Source organism: Myxocyprinus asiaticus, chromosome 16 (assembly GCF_019703515.2).
Source record: "Myxocyprinus asiaticus isolate MX2 ecotype Aquarium Trade chromosome 16, UBuf_Myxa_2, whole genome shotgun sequence".
NCBI lineage: Eukaryota > Metazoa > Chordata > Actinopteri > Cypriniformes > Catostomidae > Myxocyprinus > Myxocyprinus asiaticus.
The window spans coordinates 24,172,159-24,193,544 of record NC_059359.1 but is presented as its reverse complement, the minus strand read 5'-3'; the positions used below and the strand labels follow the sequence as shown (position 1 = coordinate 24,193,544).

At 37.4% G+C, this 21,386-nt stretch overlaps 1 protein-coding gene across 1 annotated transcript in view; it reads left to right on the top strand.

The window, feature by feature from the left end:
* The window catches only part of LOC127454049 (protein Jumonji-like), a 60,656-nt gene that overhangs the window by 21,770 nt on the left and 17,500 nt on the right, over nt 1-21,386 (top strand). Inside the window, exons 3-5 of the mRNA XM_051720984.1 lie at nt 2,896-3,040; nt 6,557-6,726; nt 14,395-14,571. Coding sequence (XP_051576944.1) covers nt 2,896-3,040; nt 6,557-6,726; nt 14,395-14,571 — 492 coding nt within the window. The remainder of the gene's footprint in view (nt 1-2,895; nt 3,041-6,556; nt 6,727-14,394; nt 14,572-21,386) is intronic.

Below are 21,386 nucleotides of genomic sequence, written 5' to 3'. Positions count from 1 at the left end.
GTACGCAAATTGTTTGATAAAATATGGGAGTGACAACCGCATTTTACTACCGAATTAACTCCTGAAAAATTCAAGTACTGGTAGACAACCACATTTTCAAAAATTCCAGGCAGTGTGTACGGAACTGAACTGAACAACTAGTTGTTAATGAAGTGATTAATGGCGTGTGTGAGATGTGTCTGTCTTCTCCTGGTGCAAATCACACAAACAGAGGTATGTGTCTTCATTCAATCATATATTCCAGACTGGCTCTCTCATCTGTAGTTTCTCTCATCAGCCCTGTGGTCTCAGAGTAATCTTTACAATACAGTCCAGAGCGTGCGCACGGTTTAACAAAATGCAGCAATTCACAAAACAGCGAACACAAAACGGATTAAACTGGTGGCATTCATGTTTCACAAGCATAAGATGCTGCAGCATTGCTTTTGTTATCACTTGTCAATTATCTCAATTGCAGGAATCCGTCCTGTATCGTACACACATGGAATGAAAATACTGGGGATTTACTTCCGCATTTAAATGTGGTTATCACTTCCGAAACTTTGTAGTGTGTACGTGGCCTTTAAGTTTTGTTATAATATATTGAAAATATGCGAGAAGGACTGCTTGAGATACCACTTGAGGTGCTAAGTAGATATCTTATATGGAGATCATTAGTGCACTTTGATGTTCAAGTAGTAAATATCTCCAGTTATTCTCCTTGTAAAAGATGAGATAATCCTTATTTAAAATATTTTATTTAATAATTAGATTTAATGATTTATATTTATTATTTACCCAGTGGAGGAAAAGGGGGGAAAGTTAACAAAACACTACTTTATTAATCCTTTTTCTTAACAATCCAAGAGATGTCCCCATATAGATTCAAATAGTTTCTGTGAGCTATGCTCGCTAAAATGCAGTTGCTTTATTTGAATGATAAAGACCATCTATTTCAATCATCTCTTAAAACAACTATAATGTGGAGACTTCCAGTTTAAAAGTATTACCTTCTTAGCTGCAACCATGCCCACCATTAGAGCCTGTTTATAGGTATAAGGATGGGTAAATTTCTTATTTGAGAGAAAAAAACAGCATTGAATGTTTTGAATTTACTTATGCTAACAGAGATGATCTAGTTCTGATTTAACCGAACTCAATTGCTAGGGCAACCATATCCTTAGCGTGTTAAAGGGATAGTTCACCCAAAAATGAAAATTGTCTCATCATTTACTCACTCTCATGCCATCCCAGATGTGTATGACTTTCTTGCTTCTGCAGAACACAAACGAAGATTTTTAGAAGAATATCTCAGCCCTGTCGGTCCATACAATGCAAGTGAATGGTGTCCAGAACTTTGAAGCTCCAAAAATCACATAAGTCAGCATAAAAGTAATTCTTAAGACTCCAGTGGTTAATTCCATCTTCAGAATCTTCCAAACCTTTAGAAACTATATGATTGGTGTGGGTGAGAAACAGATCAATATTTAAGTCACTTTGTATCATAAATCTCAACTTTCACTTTTACATTCTTCTTCTTTTGTTTTTTGGCAGTTCGCGTTCTTTGTGCATATTGCCATCTACTGATTAATGGTTGAGATTGATAGTAAAATAGGACTTAAATATTGATCTGTTTCTCATCCACACCAATCATATCACTTCTGAAGATATGGATTTAACCACTGGAGTCTTATGGATTACTTTTTGCAGATTTTATGTGATTTTTGAAGATTCAAAGTTCTGGCCACCATTCACTTGCAGTGTATGGACCTACAGAGCCGAAATATTCTTCTTAAAATCTTCATTAGTGTTCTGCAGAAGAAAGAATGTAAAAACACATCTTGGATGGCATGAGGGTGAGTAAATAATGACAAATTTTCATTTTTTGGGTTAACTATGCCTTTAACTGTTCAATTCTGAAAGTGTAGTTATTCTGTCGAGTAAGTTTCTCATGAGCTATTTTAAAAGTGCCTTGGCATTGGCACTGTATTTGATGACTTATTTTTACCTCAGACACTGAGCTCATGGGGTTGCAGCTAGCTGTGACACTCAGGGAACCACATGGCACTGTGGGACATTTCTTTATTTCCCCAGGCTCTCAATGATCCATTAGGATTAATATTGTTCTGCCATGATTGCGCTGAAAATGAGTGAGCAAAGGAAATTATGCCCTGAATAATGCCCTCTCTGTATGGGTTTCATTTGCTGGGGCTGTGCAGCGCTTTCACTGCTTAAATCACTGCACTCTAATGGGGTGAACTCAGTGACCTGCCTGCCTTTGTATCATGCACTACATCATCTAGAATGTGAAGGGCATGACAGAACACCTCATGAGCTCACCTACTGTATATGCATTCAGTAGATCACACTTAAGGATTGGTTTGAATTTGATTTAAAATGAAAAGCATCTCTTTTCTGAAGACTTCAATACAGAGAATCTTGTGCATTCTCTGTAATTAAAAGACACCAGCCAGAATTCTAGAAAATGTTTGTCTGCCACTGATGACACATCATCCTGTGCAGTTATTGATTGCAGTGTTTACAGACTTAATTTGTTGGTGTTTCTTATAGAGTCCCGATGATAGATTTGATATTTTTATTCTCAAGTTTATAGGACATGGAAGATGAAAGACAAATGATTTGTATTTGATATAAAATAAGGTTTCAGCATAGCAGGACACTGTCAAGGCAAAAATGCTTGTGGCTCTTGCTTACAAAAAGTTTTGTGGATTTTAGTCCATGTCTATATGTGTTTAGCCTTGAAGCCATCTTTATGCTTGTGTACTCTTAAAAATTGACCAAACAACTTTATTTCATACATGTTAAAGGAAAAATAATGGAGGAGGATGTTTTTCTTTCTTCTGTACACATGTGTATATGCCTGTTGCTTAAATTTAATCCCATCTCCTTTCACAGGCTCCTTTGTGAATGGTCATTTGAATGGTTTGGGAGCTAAAGCTGGGCTGTTTGCTGGGAGCTGTAAGTCAGAGAGGAAGCAACATGCAGCTCAGAGCAAAGACTGCAGCCATGAGTACTCGATAGAGGGGCCTGTCAGGAAGAGGTGAGGCTACTAACTTTTTCTTAGATATTTAAGATTTCTAGCTCAGTATATGGTGTTAATTTGTCATCCTGAATGAGTGCTTAGAAAATGTGCTGGTTGTATATGGCATGTACTTTAAAAATCAAGAAAATAACAGGTTTGACAACAGGTCAAGGCATCGGGGTCAAGGCATCACTAAAAGGGTTAGTTCACCCAATAATGAAAATTCTCTCATCATTTACTCACCCTCATTCCATCTAAGATGTGTATGACTTTCTTTCTTCTGCAGAACACAAACAAAGGTTTTTAGAAGAATATCTCAGCTCTGTAGGTCCATACAATACAGGTGAATGGTGATCAGGCATTTAAAGCTCCAAAAAGCAGATTATGTCAGCATAAAAGTAATCCATACGACTCCAGTGGTTTAATCAATGTCTTCTGAAGCGATCCGGTTGGTTTTGGGTGAGGACAGACCAAAATATAACTCCTTTTTCACTCTGCATCATGACAGCAGTCTCCTTGGCAATCATGATTTCAAGCTCAATTACACTTCCTATAGTGGCATCTAGCGCTCTGCGCATGCCAAGCAGTAGGAAGTGTAATCGAGCATGAAATCATGATTGATGACTGCAATGGCAAGATGGACAGTGAAAAAGGAGTTATACTTCAGAAGACATGGATTAAACACTGGAGTCTTATGGATTACTTTTATGATGACTTTATCTTCTTTTTTGAAGATTGAAAAACCTGATCACCGTTCACTTGCATTGAAAGGACCAACAGAGCTGAGATATTCTTCTAAAAATCTTTGTTTGAGGGTGAATTTATTTTTGATTGCACTATCCTTTTAAATGAGATGTTATAATTAATAGTTCTATACCCCTCTCTATAAAATTTATTGATAAATTACTATAGAACCCTGCCGAAAAGACTAACAATGTAACGTTGGTTTAGTGTTGGTCTAGCTGGTGGACCAGACTAGTATAGCCTGTTTACTAGCAAAACTTGACTGGTGAAACTGGTCGACCAAGGAAGTCTTGCTGGTTAAGCTAGTTGGTGGAGACCTCCATCCCATGCTGGGGACCAACATCCAAAACTTATGCTGGTGACCAAGTATGCTGGTCTTTTCAACAGGGAAAAGAGTGAAAAATTACTCACGCTGTCAGACTTTTTGCTGAGCTTTTATTTGTCAGGCCAAACTGCTTCCCCCCGCAGTTCATCCATAAGATTACAGTACATCGATTTTCTCACTGATGGTCTATGTGCCTTACTGTATCACTATTATTATGGTTTTTGAATATCTGGTTTGTGAACTGGTTTTTGGTCTCTATAAAGAAAACATGACCAATCAAACGAAAGATAACAAAAAACAAAACAGTAAGTACTGTAGCTCTAGATAGTCACCCATCATTTACTCACCCTCATGTCGTTCCAAACTCCTGTGAACTTATTCTGTGGAACAACAAAGAAATTGTTTTGCAGAATGTCCAAGCTTCTTTATTCCATACAGTGGAAATGGATGGGGACCAGGGGCTGTCAAGCTCCAAAAAGGAAAACAAAGTACCTCAAAACCATCATAAAAGTAGCCAGTATGACTTGTATGTTATTTTCCAAATCTTTTGATACCACATAATATCTTTGTGTGAGGAACCTGCTAATGATCATTGCTGAAGTCATTGACTACGTTTACATGGACACCAGAAAGCGGCTTATTGCACGAAAGCGGCATATTGTGAGAAAGCAGCGTTCCAGTTTACATGCTCTGTATAAGCGCCGTACTCTTTACTCCCGTTTACATGCGGCTCGGTCAGTAAGCAGCTTTCTCCACAGCAACATAAATTCCCCATGACGCTTGTGTAAATAACAAACATGGGATCCGAGGAAGACTAAGCTATTTTATTTCTCGTTGCTTCCTTTTATTTCCAGATATTCCAGAGTTGTTTCAGTGTTTGTTTCTTTCTATCATGACCTGCATTGGAATTGCGCTTCAGTAGTGGGGTTTACCTCTTCTTAAAACTTTAGGCATCCCCCAATGTATGAGCGCATAAATGCAGACGTGAGTGACAGTCGATATTTTACATTGGTGTGTAAAAATGGGTATCGTTTATAGTGTATGTGTCAGGAATGTAGAGGCTCAGGACCCAAATGCAGAGTTAAAATAAATGAATACAAACAAAAAGGGCAAAAATCAAACCAAAACTCCCATAAGGAGGAAAATCAAACATAAACAGCCCTGTCGGGGAAAAACGACACAGGAAGTAATCCGGGCTGGGGAAGAAGGTAAACAGGCACAGGACCAACTGGACCGAACAGGAACAAGGTTGGGAAACAGGACCAACAAGGAATGACCAAAAACACATACAGGACCGATTAGATCACAAGACTGGAAACAAGACGAACTGGCACTGGACAGCAAACATGAGGAGACTAAAATAGGAAGAGAAATTAAGAGGTTAACAAGACAGGGCAGGTGTGACTAATAAATTAATAATGGGAAAACAAGGGGGGGTATGACGTAAGACAGAGAGACATGCAGCGATACAGAAACAAAACAAAGTCACATGCTATCACAAGACAACAAAACACCCGAATTGCATGAGCGCACAACGCCAAGACAATAAGGCAATATACACCCATGCCAACAGGCAAACAAGACGAGAGAATGCGTAGCAACACCAAACAAAGCGATGCCACGCACTCTCACACTAAACAAAACTACATCGCAAGGCAAATGCCACGCGATGCACGCAACAGGCGACAAAAACCCAGACTGACAGAGTGACGGAACCATGGCAGTATGTGCTTTTCCCACTGTACTCTCAGAAATGTTTAATTGTTGTTGGGCTTTATCCTATGACGTTTGTTATCCGGTCTGTTCACGCACATGTGCACTTCTCAAAAACCTGTTAGAACGCTGATTATGTGTTTACATGGCCACATTATGCCGTGTTCTCTGGGAGAAATCCAGGTGTGTTAAACCGCTTTCTCTTAATCCCTTAAGCAGGGTAAGGAAATTAGCGTTCTTGTTTACATGACGTTTCAGAAATGAAGCTTAATGCAAAACCCCTGGAATAAACAATTTTCTTAAGTGCATGTAAACGTGGTCTGTATTCACTAAAAAACTTGCTTGTGGTCACCATTCACTTTCATTGTATGGAAAAGACACATTTGGACATTCTACTGTAAATAACTGCTATTGTGTTTCTTAGACGTAAAAAAGTCATATGTGTTTTAAAAAAGACACAAGGGTAAATGATGACAGAATTTTCATTTTTAAGTTAACTATTCCTTTAAAGTACACCTTTTAGAAAAGCAAAGAAATCTTCGAACAAAATTGTAGTTAAGAATAATTATTTTCTTTACAATGTTTTGTGAATTCAGCCCCTGGTACATATCGGTCATCAGTCAAACTTTATTGTCATTCATAAATAGCACAGTGTGCTTCATGAAGTAATGTTGGCCATTCACAGGATTCAGCCTTTTAAACAGTATTAAGAGTTTATGATTTGTTCAATCTTGTTAACTTTCTCTCACCAGGCCAAGGCTGCAAGCTCAGAGGAAGTTTGCTCAGTCTCATCCCTGTTCTCCCAATGCCACCCCGCTGAAAGTGCTGGAGGCCATGCCCCCGAGCCCTCCCGCCCTGCTCAACCATCTCACTAAACGCAAACCCAAAACTGAAGACTTCCTCACCTTTCTCTGTCTTAGAGGTGAGTCCACTCAATCTCTCTCCCTCTTCGTCTTCTTTGTGTTCTCAATCTTTCTCACTCACTCGACTTTTAAAATGTATACTGACTCACATTCAGCACACATTCAACTCTCATCTGGGAGTCTCAGTTATTATTGGCAAACGTTTGTGTGACTCTCTCATGTGTGCTGCCGTTATTTACAGTATTTGTGTCTTGGATGATTTCCCAGTGTACATCAGAGTTAAAGTCTGTCCCATGGCACTCTGCTTAAACCTCAGTCTTTACCTAGAAACCCCAAATCTGTGCTTATTCTAAACCCCAATCATTCTCTCTTTCTTTAAGTCAATTTTTCTCTGCCTCTCTTTCCTTTTCAGACACACTAATGTATATTTGCCCTCACAAACACAAGGCCTTCGCTGACCATATCTTGTTTTTGTGGCTCTTCTGATCACACTGGTGTTAAAGATATGTCTTACCTCTGAAGATTATTTGTCAGTCAGTATATTTTCAACTTATTGCCAATTGTTACCCTTATTATTGTTAGTACATTATCAATGGAGGTAATATGTAAGGGATAGTTTACAGTCAGCTAGTCAGTATTGCAAATATTAGTGTTGAAAATACTAATTCTCTTCCGGAATTAGACTACAGGCTGAACAGCTCTACAATATAAACTCCTATTCATACAGGAGTCTGCCATATGGATGCAGATTGCTTGTTGTTTTCTCCTGAAAGACAGGAAGATCCGCAAATCTAAAACATTCCAGGTACCACAGAGCACGCTGATGTGTTTATCTGAACATCTGTCGAGCAAACGGCACATTTCAAGCCAGTTTAGTCTTAATTGGGTTTCATATGTATGTGTAGTATAAGTTGGGAGAGAGAGAGAGAGATCAGCACCACTGATAATATTACTACAATCTAGATGGATGACAGCTATAAGTGATGTGCCGACCTTATGCTGCAGTCCCTCATCATATTTTTCTTCTCATCTTTCACTTGCAGTCTAAAGCTGAACAAACTTAGTGGACAGAAATTGAGTTAACTTCATATTCTCTCTTATTCCCTCTTGCCCATACCCTTGCACTTCACAAGCTCCTTTGCAAAATTGTTAAAGGAACAGTTCACTCGAGAAAAAATAAAAATAAAAAAAATAAAAATAAATTCTGTTGTCATTTATTCACCCTCATGCCATTCCATACCCGTATGACTTTCTTCCGTAGAAAGAAACAAAGGGAGATTTTAGGCAGAATGTTTGGGATGCAGCCTCAGTCACCATTCACTTTCATTGAATGGAAAAAAAGATGCAATGAAAGTGAATAGTGACTGAGGTTGTCAGTCCCTAACATTTTTTCTCCTTTTGTATTCCAATGAAAGAAACTCATAAAGGACCGCACTGGAAATTTAAATTTTTGGGTGGACTATCCCTTTAACTTTCTCTTATTCTCTCCCTCTTTTTTCTGGCACACACATGGCTGTGTAAAGACAGGAAACAGACTGATTAGATTTGCCATGGACTCTTGGCTGAGGGCAGAATGGGCTAATGGATTTTCAGACATAAAGAATGTAAATGAGAACATTTTTCCCCAGTCTCATTCGTCCCCATCATCATGTGAATCTCTCTTTAATATTGGGTTGGTACTGAGAGCTGCATTGTGGATCAGTTGATGGATTCTAAAATATAACCAGAGCTCTTGGTGTTACATAAGTCATGACTGATTTAATGTATGTCATCAGCCATAACTCAGATGGCAATGTTGTCTTCAAAATCCTATTTTATAGTGTTCATGAATCTGTTGATAATATAAATACTGCTTTGTTAGTTTAAGGTCAGGTGTAGGCATAGGTCATGGTGGCTGACTAGATGTCCAAAAATCAACTTGTCGATTAGTGAGGTTTTAATATTTTTTAGTACTTTAATTAGCATGCTGTGCTTTAGCTGTAAGATAGTTTGCACTGTAAAACCCTCTCTGAGAAGTTGTGGCTTTAAAATCATCCCATTTGAACATGTCTTAAAGAAACATACTCTACACAAGTACATAAACGCAGATGCTTCTAGCTACGTAAGCTCTATTTTATGCATTGTTGCAGTTCAGAAAGTGTCAGACCGCAATTCATAACACAACGCAAGTATTTGTTGCATTCTCAATGTTGCGAAAAGGAGGGCTGTAGTGCGATTAGTGTGTTAACTGTCCGCTTCTATGTGAGTTTTATCTTTCAAGCCAAACTACTGTTAATGTGTAGCAACAGTTTGAAGAGAATATTGTTGAGCAAGTAAGTTAAATTTAATATATTTTTAGCAACTTACCTGAATAATAAAACATCTAGTTTAATGACATATACTTTTGAAGGTAACTCTATCGACCCCTTGTGTACTGAGGTTTGTTCCTGTCTTGATAACGCAAGAATGCACGTTAAGGTGAACCCGAAATCAGCATAATTATACAGAGCTTCCTTAAGACCAGTTACTCAACTTGTCATTTAGACAACCCAACGACTAGTTGATTTAGAAAATATGTCGTTCTACACATCCCTATTCAGGTATATTTATGGTTCACCCAAAAATGAAATTCTTCTAAAAATCTTTGTTTGTGTTCAGCAGAAGAAAGAAAGTCAAACACATCTGGGAAGGCATGAGAGTGAGTAAATGATGAGAGAATTTTCATTTTTGGGTGAACTATCCCTTGAAAGACACAATCCATAATATGTCTCTCTCAGTTGTCTCTCATAAATGCGTATGTTAAATCATGGCATCCAAATCAGGTGTATTCTATACACTCAACATGTCAATATACTCACTCACTTGCACCTGATTAAAGTGGAAGTCTTGGCTGTCAACCAAGTAAAAGGACTGAAATCCCTCCTCTCTCTCTCTCACACTCTGAATCACTCACTCATTCACCATCAGCCCACAAGGGACAGACATAAAAACAGATTTGGCTTTTAAACTCATAGACCCTCAAGCAAATTCTTAAGGAAAGATTTCAATTATAGGATGTCAGGTGTCATAATGTTGCTACTCCTTCAAAACATATTAAGATACTTTATTCAGAGAATGGAAACACAGAAGCCTTTCTGCTACATTGTGCATAATGAAAGTTAATTGGTGAAAATTAGAGTTGAAAAACAATACAATAAGGTTGTATGTATATCGTGGACTTATACGGAACAATAATGTTTTATTAATCTTGGTTAATGTTAGTTTATAAATATAATATTGTTCACTGTTAGTTCATGTTAGTTCGTAACACATTAACTAATGTTAAAATATACATCTTTTAAAAATGTACAGTTACACTTTACAATATGGTTGTATTTTTGAACATTAGTTAATGCAGTAGGTATAATGAACTAATAGTGAACAATACTTTTACAGTATTTATTAATCTTGGTTCATGTTCATTTCTAAATATACTATTGTTTATTTTATGTTCATAATGCATTAATGTTAACAAATACAGCTTTTAATGTTAAAAATGTATTAGTATATCTAGAAATTAAAATTAACTAAGATTAATAAATACTGTAAATATGTCTTTCATTGTGAGTTCATAACACCCACTTCATTAACTAATGTTCACAAATACAACCTTATTGTAAAATGTTTCTAATGTATTCTTACAGAAGAAATTAACATTCTTAATAGCATATTAATAAATGCTGTAAAAGTATTGTTCATTATTACTTCATTAGAACACAAGTGTTAACATGTACAACCTCATTATAAAGTGTTACCGTTTCATCATATCAGATCATCATCAGTATTACTGTGTAGTGTAGTATTATGCAAAAAAATCACTGCACGTTCATTAATATTCGTATTTGAATTGGCTCTTCTAAACCCCCATAAGACCTAGGTATTATCAGAGCGCATCGAAGAATCATTCAGTTACCTCTTGAGCTGGGAACGATAGCCAGTAACTCAAAGCCCCCAGGAGCACTCATTAAAGCCATTGATGATAGAGGACTGGCTTAAAGAGCCGTTCCAAGTAAATTGGTGGCCCAGAGATCCTTTCTTTCACCTTTCAGCCCAGCTTTCCTTTCACCTGGAAATTATAGCTCTTCATCCATAATCAGCCTCTAATTAGGTTTCACTTAGATCATTTATATTGATTCCAAATGAATGTGACCAGGTAGCAGTATTAATTTAACACTCTATTGGTTATTGTGGTCTTTTCAGATTAACAAAATAGTTTAGGGGAAGCGGATTGGTTGAAAAGCAGCCGGACAACCTCTCCTCTCTCCATTCCTCTCTCACTAGGTGGCCTCATTCCATACCACCCCCCTCCCCATGTGCTCACACACACACGCAGTCTCTCTCGCACATGCACACAATCACATGCTACAACACATGCAAGCACCAAGGACCCAGTGACTCTGGTGCAAATAAATGACTACTGAGGCACTGTGGAATAAAGCTTGTGGACAGGAACTCCATTGTGTGCACAGGACCCTTCAGTGAGGATCAGTAGCAGGCTTGATAAGCGCTGGATTCGGCCACTCTGCCATATCAACAATTAACTGCTCTCTCTCTCACGCAGTGCTGCCTGGGACAGTGTTGTTAAACAGGATATGGAGCTTTGCACAGGAATACAAATGCTCACTTGCACCAATTTGAGCATCAGTATCTTGACGCAGTGGATACTTGCTGTAGAATTTTAGGAAGTTACTATTAGTTACTAATTACACTATTGGGCCCTCTTGCCCCAGGGAAAGACTGTGAGAAACTTCTCACATTTGACAGATTAAGGGCAATCAGGATTTTATCAAAGAGAGATATGGGGAAGACTGAGGCATGTAGAGGTCTGTTTCTGTCTCATCTGCCGGCCATTACTACTGTATCTGCAGGGCTCATCAATACAGTTGGACAGTTTTTGAGAGTTTTGGGCCTGTTGATGGGACCAATTGTCTATCGGGCCAGTGCTGCGTTGCCACTCTATTTTACGTTCGCTCATCATGGTGTTTTTATTAGGATGCAGTGACACAATTTAGAACATTTGCCTATACAGATTTGGTGGTTGTACTTTTCAATGCTACATTGTTTCAAATCGTTGATAATAACAGCTTTGAAATACATTTTAATAACTTTATTCTAGGGCTGTGCAATATGTACAAAAAGATAGGTTTTACGATTTTAATTACGATTTTAGCAAATGTTTTTCCTTATTCACACATTTTACTTTCAAAAATTTATTTAAGTGTCTTTGTATGAATTATAAGAGTCGGTTATTGCTTTGTGCCTTTTTGTTTTTCTTCTTTATTCACCTTCCCGATTTGTATTCTGTTTTCTTACTGTTATCTTTTTTGAGCACTGCATTAAGATCAGTGTTGAGTATAATTTGATTACAAAGTAATTATTTACTGTAATCTAATTACTTTCAAGGACAAAAAGTCATTTAATTACATTTTAAATTCTTGTAATCAGATTACAGTTACTAATTTTCAATGAAAGTAATTATTTTTAAGTACATTACTTGGGTTACAAATATTTAAAAAAAAAAAATTATTTATGTGTAATACAATTCAAATGTGAACTGATATGTTGATATGTACGTCTGTTTGCGTTTCTGTGACAGCTGAAGGGTGTGCAACAATGAACAAGGAGAAAATGGACAATATTTAGTGTTTTAGAAAGTAACTTACAAGTAAAATAATTAGTAATGTGATTATTTTTTCAATTAAGTAATTAGTAGGGATGCACCGATCCGGTACCTGGATTGATATCGGCTCCGATACTGACGTTTTTAGATGGATCAGGAATTGGTCTGACGAGCCCGATCCAAATCCGATACTGTGTGTTAGTCATGTTCGTTCCTGTCAAGCTCCAAAAATGACATAAAAGAACCATAAAAACGCCAATAAAGCAGTTCATATGACTCGTGCATTTTATTCAAAGCCACTTGAAGACGTGCAATAGCTGTGTGAATCACAAAAGGCTGTGTTTTATAAGTAAATATATAATATGCACGTGCAGCACCAGGGCGTTATTGAATGGCACTGCTCTGTTTACAAACACTCTCGCGGCTATTTTTAGCCTTCACGCTGTGCGCAATATTTGAGCCCTACTCACGAACAACATCTCGGATGTAGATGCTCAATAGATCGGTTCACTTATAATATGCATTTAGAACGGCACTGGAGGTGCTTTTTTACCAGAATTTGAATAAGAAGCCAATTAAACTCCTGTGAACATGCCTACAAGCAGACACATACAGGACTTCCTGGAGAGTTCAGAATGTCAAAATAAAAGCACGAGGGTTTTAAAGGTAAAGGTGCACGATTGAAATATATTACTGTTGTATTCAAAATTCTAAAAGTCAATAATAATAATAATAATATAATATAAACATATAATTAGCATCACTCAGTGAGGTATAGATATTCTAAACTGAATAAAAAAACAATGGTATCGGCTTGGGATCGGTATCGGCCGATACTGTGATTTCAGATATCGGATCGGAAGAGAAAAACCAGAACACTGAAAACATACCCAACACTAATTATGATTGGCGAGATATTGTCAGTGTACAAAAGATGTGAACCATTTAGAATGGCGAATTAAACTTAACAGAATTTGGAGTAAAAATTTAATAACATTGCAGCTTGCACACGCTCATGTCGCGATTTTATTGCGATTAATTTGTGCGGCCCTACTTTATTCTCTATTTTTCTAAATATCTTCCATGTTGCAGAGTAATGTCTCTCAGATATAAACAAAATGCTTAAACAAAAAGCACATTAGTAACCCACATTAACATTCTTAAATTAACTGAATTCTTAATAGCCTCTTGTTAGGCTCACATTAAATTGGTTAGATTTCTTAATTTTTTAAATATTCTTAACTGACTTTAACTGAATTCTGAATGGTGAAGCTTGTCCCTTTTTAGCTAAAGTAGCTTTAACTAACTAATCATATTCCATGTTTTGTTAAGCTGTAAGGTGAATGGTAAAATTAATTGTGTTGGGTAGTTCCAACTTGTGAAATTCTAGCAGGGCAAAGCTTAAAAATTGCAACTCAGCTGTCATTGTTACCTAATTCAAAGTAATTCTACACATTTTCTTTCACACACAATAGGAGCATTTTTCTGCCCCCTTTTGTCAGGAAATAATCAGGCCTAATTATCGGCTATACCAATGTTTTGCCTATACATTGGTGCATCTCTAGTCTTTATGTTAGCAAACTTAACTTTTTTTTTTTTTTCTATGATGCAGTGAACATTGTTGTTGTGAATTCTGCTGATTTAAATATGTCACCATATATGTGTCGATATCGTGCGAAAGATTTGTGGTAGTTGGGGAGCATCAGTAAAACTTTTTTGGAAAAATCATAAAAAAAAAGTTTTTCAGCAATTAATGCTTATTATTGGTTAAACACCTAAATTATTGTGAACATTATTATTGTAACATTATTTTTAAAGGAACTTAATGTCTACCAGTACTTAAAATATATTGTATATTAGCCTAATATATTAGCAAGAAATATATTCTTTCTGGCATATATACAATTATGTCTCTAAAAATAAAGTTGATTATTTTTTGTGGTTGGGCCAGTTAAAATGTTGACAGGACAAGTAGAAAAAATCCATATTGTCCTGCTCTATTCTCTCTTCTGCTCTCTATTTCTCTCTCACTCTTTCTCTCTGTGCATGATCCTCCCTCATTTTGCCTTCTCTTTTCTTGTTGGCTCAGGCTCTGCTGCATTGCCCAGCAACATGACATACTTTGGTAGTGCTAAAGATGATGAAGATGTAGATTATGAAGAGGATGAGGAAGACGAAGAAGACATTGCTTGCAGTTCCCCTACTTCCTTACAGTCTACTCCACGCAAGAGCAAAGCACTCAACAAATGCACTGCCAACGGTCATGGTACCTGCACCTCTGAAACAGTCACGCACATGATATTAAAGAGAGTTCACTCAAAAATGATAATTCTGTCATCATTTACCTGCCCCTCGTGCTGTTCCAAACCCATATGACTTGCTTTCCTCCATGTAACACAAAAGGAGATGTTACAGCCTCAGTCACCATTTACTTTCATTGTACGGAAGTAAGATGCAATGAAAGTGAATGGTGAATGAGGCTAGCATACTTCCTAACATTTCCTTTTGTGTTTCAATGGAAGAAAGAAATTCATAAGGGTTTGGGACAGCACAAGGGTAAGTAAATGATGTCAGAATGTTCACTTTTGGGTGAACTATCCCTTTAACAGTCACTTAGTGACATCATCCATTTAACAGTTAAAGTCTATGTGTAACCACATACACACTTACTCTCATAAACTTTATTTTACTTTGTCTTTTGTAATCCTTTTTACTCAAAATAGCGATTTACAATCCATTTAACTGTGTAGTCTGTATAGATTTCAGTGTATTTTTGCACTGCCAGTAGCACACAGGGCGGACATTTGGTTCCCATTTAAGGACCCCAACGAGGTGAGTTATGGTCCTGCCTCTCTCCACACCATACAGTTAATGAGCCGTGTCTATACACAGCACTTTGTCAGATTGCCTACATTTGCTGTATGCCATCCATATAACACAAGGTATGCACATCTGTCTACACACATGTGTGAATTCCTGAAAGCAAAGACACAACATAAGGGCAAAAGTTAAGATCTGCGGCACACAGATAATCATTTAAAATAGTGTCACAATATGCAATATACAGGGTATTTCTTATAAATGTTATGAAACATCTAATAAGAGTATCATTAAAGAACACATAATTATCAGAACTGTATTAAAGAAATAGATCACTATGCACATCACATCATTTACTCAAACTATGTCTTTCGAAACCTGTACAACTGTCTTCCATGAAACACAAAATTAGATATTTATAGCTGAATAGCTGCTCTTAAGATACAACAAAAGTTAATGGTGACCATAGCTGTCAAGCAAGATATTTAAGGAAATTTTCTGTGAATAATGATTTTAAATTTCAGTTTCTTCTTCACACAAAACTATTATATGGCTTCAGAAAACTTAAATATAATACACAATTCATGTGGACTACTCAAATGATGCTTCTATGGTGCTTATGTATTTTGATTTGTTTTGGAGCTTGATGGCCCCTGGTCCCCATCCATTTTCTTTGTATATAAGAGAACAGCTCAAACATTCTGCTAAACTACTTTTGTGTTCCACAGAAGAAAGTCATACATGAATAGGGTGTCCAGATAAATCCAGGACAGTCCCGATTTTACAAGCCATGTCCCGATGGAGTTACAGTAGGGCACTTTTGTCCGATAATATGCTATATTGCCAAAAGTATTCGCTCACCCATCCAAATAATTGAATTCAGGTGTTCCAATCACTTCCATGGCCACAGGTGTATAAAATGAAGCACCTAGGCATGCAGACTGCTTCTACAAACATTTGTGAAAGAATGGGCCGCTCTCAGGAGCTCAGTGAATTCCAGCGTGGTACTGTGATAGGATACCACCTGTGCAACAAGTCCAGTCGTGAAATTTCCTCGCTACTAAATATTCCAGTCAACTGTCAGTGGTATTATAACAAAGTGGAAGCGATTGGGAATGACAGCAACTCAGCCACGAAGTGGTAGGCCACGTAAAATGACAGAGCGGGGTCAGCGGATGCTGAGGCGCATAGTGCACAGAGGTCGCCAACTTTCTGCAGAGTCAATCACTACAGACCTCCAAAGTTCATGTGGCCTTCAGATTAGCTCAAGAACAGTGCATAGAGAGCTTCATGGAATGGGTTTCCATGGCCGAGCAGCTGCATCCAAGCCATACATCACCAAGTGCAATGCAAAGTGTCGGATGCAGTGGTGTAAAGCACGCCGCCACTGGACTCTAGAGCAGTGGAGACGCGTTCTCTGGAGTGACGAATCACGCTTCTCCATCTGGCAATCTGATGGACGAGTCTGGGTTTGGCGGTTGCCAGGAGAACGGTACTTGTCTGACTGCATTGTGCCAACTGTGAAGTTTGGTGGAGGGGGGATTATGGTGTGGGGTTGTTTTTCAGGAGCTGGGCTTGGCCCCTTAGTTCCAGTGAAAGGAACTCTGAATGCTTCAGCATACCAAGAGATTTTGGACAATTCCATGCTCCCAACTTTGTGGGAACAGTTTGGGGATGCCCCTTCCTGTTCCAACATGACTGCGCACCAGTGAAGAAAAAGACATGGAAAGACATGGATGAGCGAGTTTGGTGTGGAAGAACTTGACTGGCCTGCACAGAGTCCTGACCTCAACCCGATAGAGCACCTTTGGGATGAATTAGAGCGAAGACTGCGAGCCAGGCCTTCTCGTCCAACATCAGTGTCTGACCTCACAAATGCGCTTCTGGAAGAATGGTCAAAAATTCCCATAAACACACTCCTAAACCTTGTGGAAAGCCTTCCCAGAAGAGTTGAAGCTGTTATAGCTGCAAAGGGTGGGCCGACGTCATATTAAACCCTATGGATTAAGAATGGGATGTCACTTAAATTCATATGCGTCTAAAGGCAGATGAGCGAATACTTTTGGCAATATAGTGTAAGTCTTAGCTATAGTTTGATTGCTTTAAAAAAGCGTTTAAAATTGATATGGCTGCGCTTCATGCTTTTTCTGTCATGAAAAACCAGCAGAGAGTAACGAAGGAACAACATGAGGGTAAATGATGACAGAATTGTCTTTTTTGGTGAACTATCCCTTTGAGGTATGCTTTATTAAAATGCATGGATAATTGTTTCGCTCATCCTAAATTTAGCTAACAGATAAAAACAGGACACAGATTTGATTTGTTACTGTGGTAAACAGCACTCCATCCTCTGTCTTCCGAGTTCTTGACCTATTTCTTTCTGTGTCTCTGAGTTTGAAACCGGACCCTGTTGCCCACTCAGCAAAATCTGCAGTGTAATCTGACACTGCAGTCATCTAATACTGCTCCACATCCTCCATGCATGTCTGAGGGGCTCTGGATATACTACCACCATATACCCTTCACCACGCTGAGGTTTCAAAGTCCAACTGGACACCTAGAATACACTGGGCGTGCTGAAAATATAGCTGGAAATCTGGAATATTTTAATTTAGATTTTCAATCTCAAATGTTTAAAGGAATACTGCCTTGCAAAAGCAAAACACAGTAACTGTGCATTTTGTCAAAATTGAGTTAGAACTGAAATTGGGTCTCTTATAGACTCAAATTTGTACTAGATGTAGACCGATATATGATTTTAACTGATTAACTGGTTATCGGCAAAAATGTATGCCAATAGTTGCCAAGTTTTTTTTATTTCCTCCGTGTTCCTCTGTAGGCTTCTACCATTTAAATGGCTTGGTTCTGCAGTATAACAGCAGCCTCTAGAAGTGAAATAAAAACAACCACTGATCACCTTGTGGGTATTTGCTGTATCTAAATCTTTCATCATTGACAATATCATCCATGTTTCTATCCTCACTTCAACGCTTATTTTGTTATTTTGCTTAAATAAATCAAGTGTTCTAAATTGAAGGCAAGGGCATACAAAGAAAAATGTGAGTACATAGAAATGTGCTCCGTCGGCTTGTGAATAATAATAAACCTTATTCCTTATTCCTCAAACGTAATTTTTTCTGGTTTGTATTGGGATTTTGGTTGAACAATAAGCTGCCTCTGTGTCTGTGCCTGTCATAGTAAGGAAAGATTTTAACATTCTATAAATTGATAAATGTGTGCATTTTACATTTCCTTTTTTATTTGTAGCTAGTAGCACATAATAAATATGCCAAAAACAAAAAAGTTTTCCTAAAAATTGATGGCAACATTTGTGGACAGTGGGACTAAGTTGTGAAATTTTAAATAATATCAAGCTATAGAAAGTCTTTTTTTATCAAGTTTATTTTGTTTCCAGGAGTGTTGGTTATTCATGTTTTTGAGATATTACAGACATTACATCCAAAATTAGCATAATTGATTCTGATTCAAAGTAATGGCCAGCATCATCCAATAACTGCCAAACATGTTCAAATAAAATTATACATTATAAATTCTGAATCTATGTACTGATTAACATTGTCCCATGTCTGCCAAACATGTTGAGTGGTCCAAACATTATCTGCAGCTTTTTGCAGATTTTAGTGAATGCACTTAGCTGTATAGAGAGCTATAGGATGCTCCCTATTTAGTGAATGACTTAACCTCTAGTGTGCTGTCTGTCTGCACTGGTCTCAGCTGTGATCAGCGCCATGTTGTTTTGTCACATGACTCGATATGTCAAAAGTTTAATTCTTTACTGACAGCACAGAGTCTCCTGAACTGAGATCAGTCAGTTTAAATGAATTAAAATTATGCATTGCATATAGCAAAGCTAAAATACAACATCCACGTATGTGCTCACGGGGTTGCACGAGGTTTAAAATCAATGGCCGATTAATTGGTTATCTAATTTGTATGGGTTTGGCTAAACTATAATCAGATTTAGAGAAAACAGAGTGTGGCTATTTTATAATCCACATTTGGCTAGACAACCAGAAAACTTTGAAGCCATTTTTCATAGTTTGAGTGTTGGCATAATAACTGTGTCTTGCCTTTGTAGGGCAGAATAGTTCACCCAAAATTTACAGTTCTGTCATCGTCATTCTTTCATCCATGGAACACAAAAGATGAATTTTTAGAGAAGAACATCCTGGCCACTCTTTTACATATAATGAATGACTTACATTTGCGAGTGTTCCTTACACAAAGACATCGTATGACTTCAGAACACTTGATGTATAGTGCACAAGTTGTATGAACCACTTTAACAATACTCACATACTGGTGTTTTTAAAAAAAAAAAATTATTTTGGAACTTGACGGCTCCAGTCCTCATTCACTTTCATTATAAGAGTTGATAGAATACTCTTAAAAAAAAAATCACCTTTTGTGTTTTATAGAAATAAGCAATTCTTGAAGAAAATATTCTTGAAGCAGTTTTTTAGCATTTAAAATGCCCCCTCTCAAGTTGTGCTGCTGTTCTGAATTGGGTGTCTGCAGAGAACCCTGCGTGGCCAGCTGGTCTGGCGTGTCTGTACATGGGATTGCAAGCTGAAAGGAAACTCTGTGTTAAGCCTATTGAAATTGGGAGTCATGTTGAGCATCCATACTTTATAACGAAACCAGAACCACTTCTCCTTATATATCGTACAAGCACACAAGCTAAATATGACACTTTTATGTGCACCGTTGGCCGAGCTCCAAACAGTTTGTATGATAAGTTGGTCCCTTTAGAAGCAACATAGTGTAGCTTTTATTTAGAAGAGTGACCAAAAGAGAACTTCAATACTTGTTTAGTATTTTACTGCAAACACTGGATTCTCTGTTGAATGCACCATCTGTTTAATTCATGGAGGCTTAAAACTTCAAAAACTTTGTACCTTCTTTTGTCCGGCTGCAATGTGGGTGGCTCTATGTGGTCTCCGTAAATATTCATGCAATATTATATTGATCGTACAGTCAAAACAAGAGCTTAATCTTTAATCTTTTAGATTTAGGTCCTTTTAGTGGTTTTTAGCATTCAGCAATTTGTGTTACAGAGTTGCAGTGTTTTATGTGTGATTTATTTATGCTGGTTTGAGAGCTATAAGCAGCTCTGCTGTTACAATATTTGAGTTTTAAAAAACCCATAAACTCTAGTGTGTTAGACAAGGCTTCTATACAGACTCTGTTAGCTGTTTGGCAGTCTTCATTTACAGGAGCAATTTACAAGTCAATTGCACAGAAAGTGGAAAGCAGAGCAGTCAGGGACAGCAGGATCATTCAGCAGCAAACATCAAGGCCCAGGGTGATTTTTTTTTTTTTTTTTTCCCACTATAGCACTAAATCACCTGGTTCAATTCACCTAGGTGGGGAAACAATCTGGTTAAATCACTTCAGTGCATAGAACTGAGGCACTATGCACCTTAACTGAACACCCTATAATACAGACACAAAAACATGTAAATAAATAAATAAATGTGGTAATTTCTGAGAATTGTTTGATGCTAATTGAATTAGCTCTTTGCAGTTTTTACCATTCATAATGTGTTCCATTTCGTTATTTTCTTTAATTTTGAAAATATTAGTTAAGGGAATAGTTCACTCAAAACCCCTGTTGTCTTTCCAAACCTATATGACTTTTTTCCCCCCTTTGTGTAATACAAAGTTATTTATAGCAGAATGTGCAGGCTGCTCTCTTCCATACAATCAAAGTAAACAGTGACCACGGCTGTCAAGCAAGATTTTCAGTGAATAATTACTTAAAATTCAGCCTGTTCCTTACACCAGGGTTCCCACACGTCCTGGAAAACCTGGAATTTTACAGTGCATTACCACGTTACCACATGTAGGCCGTATGATTTCTGCGATGCGAAAAACATGGACGGAATGACTAAATCCAGTCATTAAAATGGCATAAGCTATAAAACATGGAATGTCAAGACATATTTGGAATGAAACGTAATATTTGAATGCACAGTCCTAGTGTGATTATTAAACCACAAAATGCTGCAATTTAATTGGATAAATATATAATCTGCATGGGCTGCGCCCTTCAAAATTAATGTGTGTAGCCAGCCGCTCATACACTAAAAACACCTCTTCAAAGTTTAATTTAAATGGACGTGTGAAATGGCAAAAATAATACAATATATTATTACTGTATAGTAATGTAGCGTTTACTTAAATGTTTATTGTATTGTAATGTTTAATTAAATAATAATAATAACAACAAAGCAATAT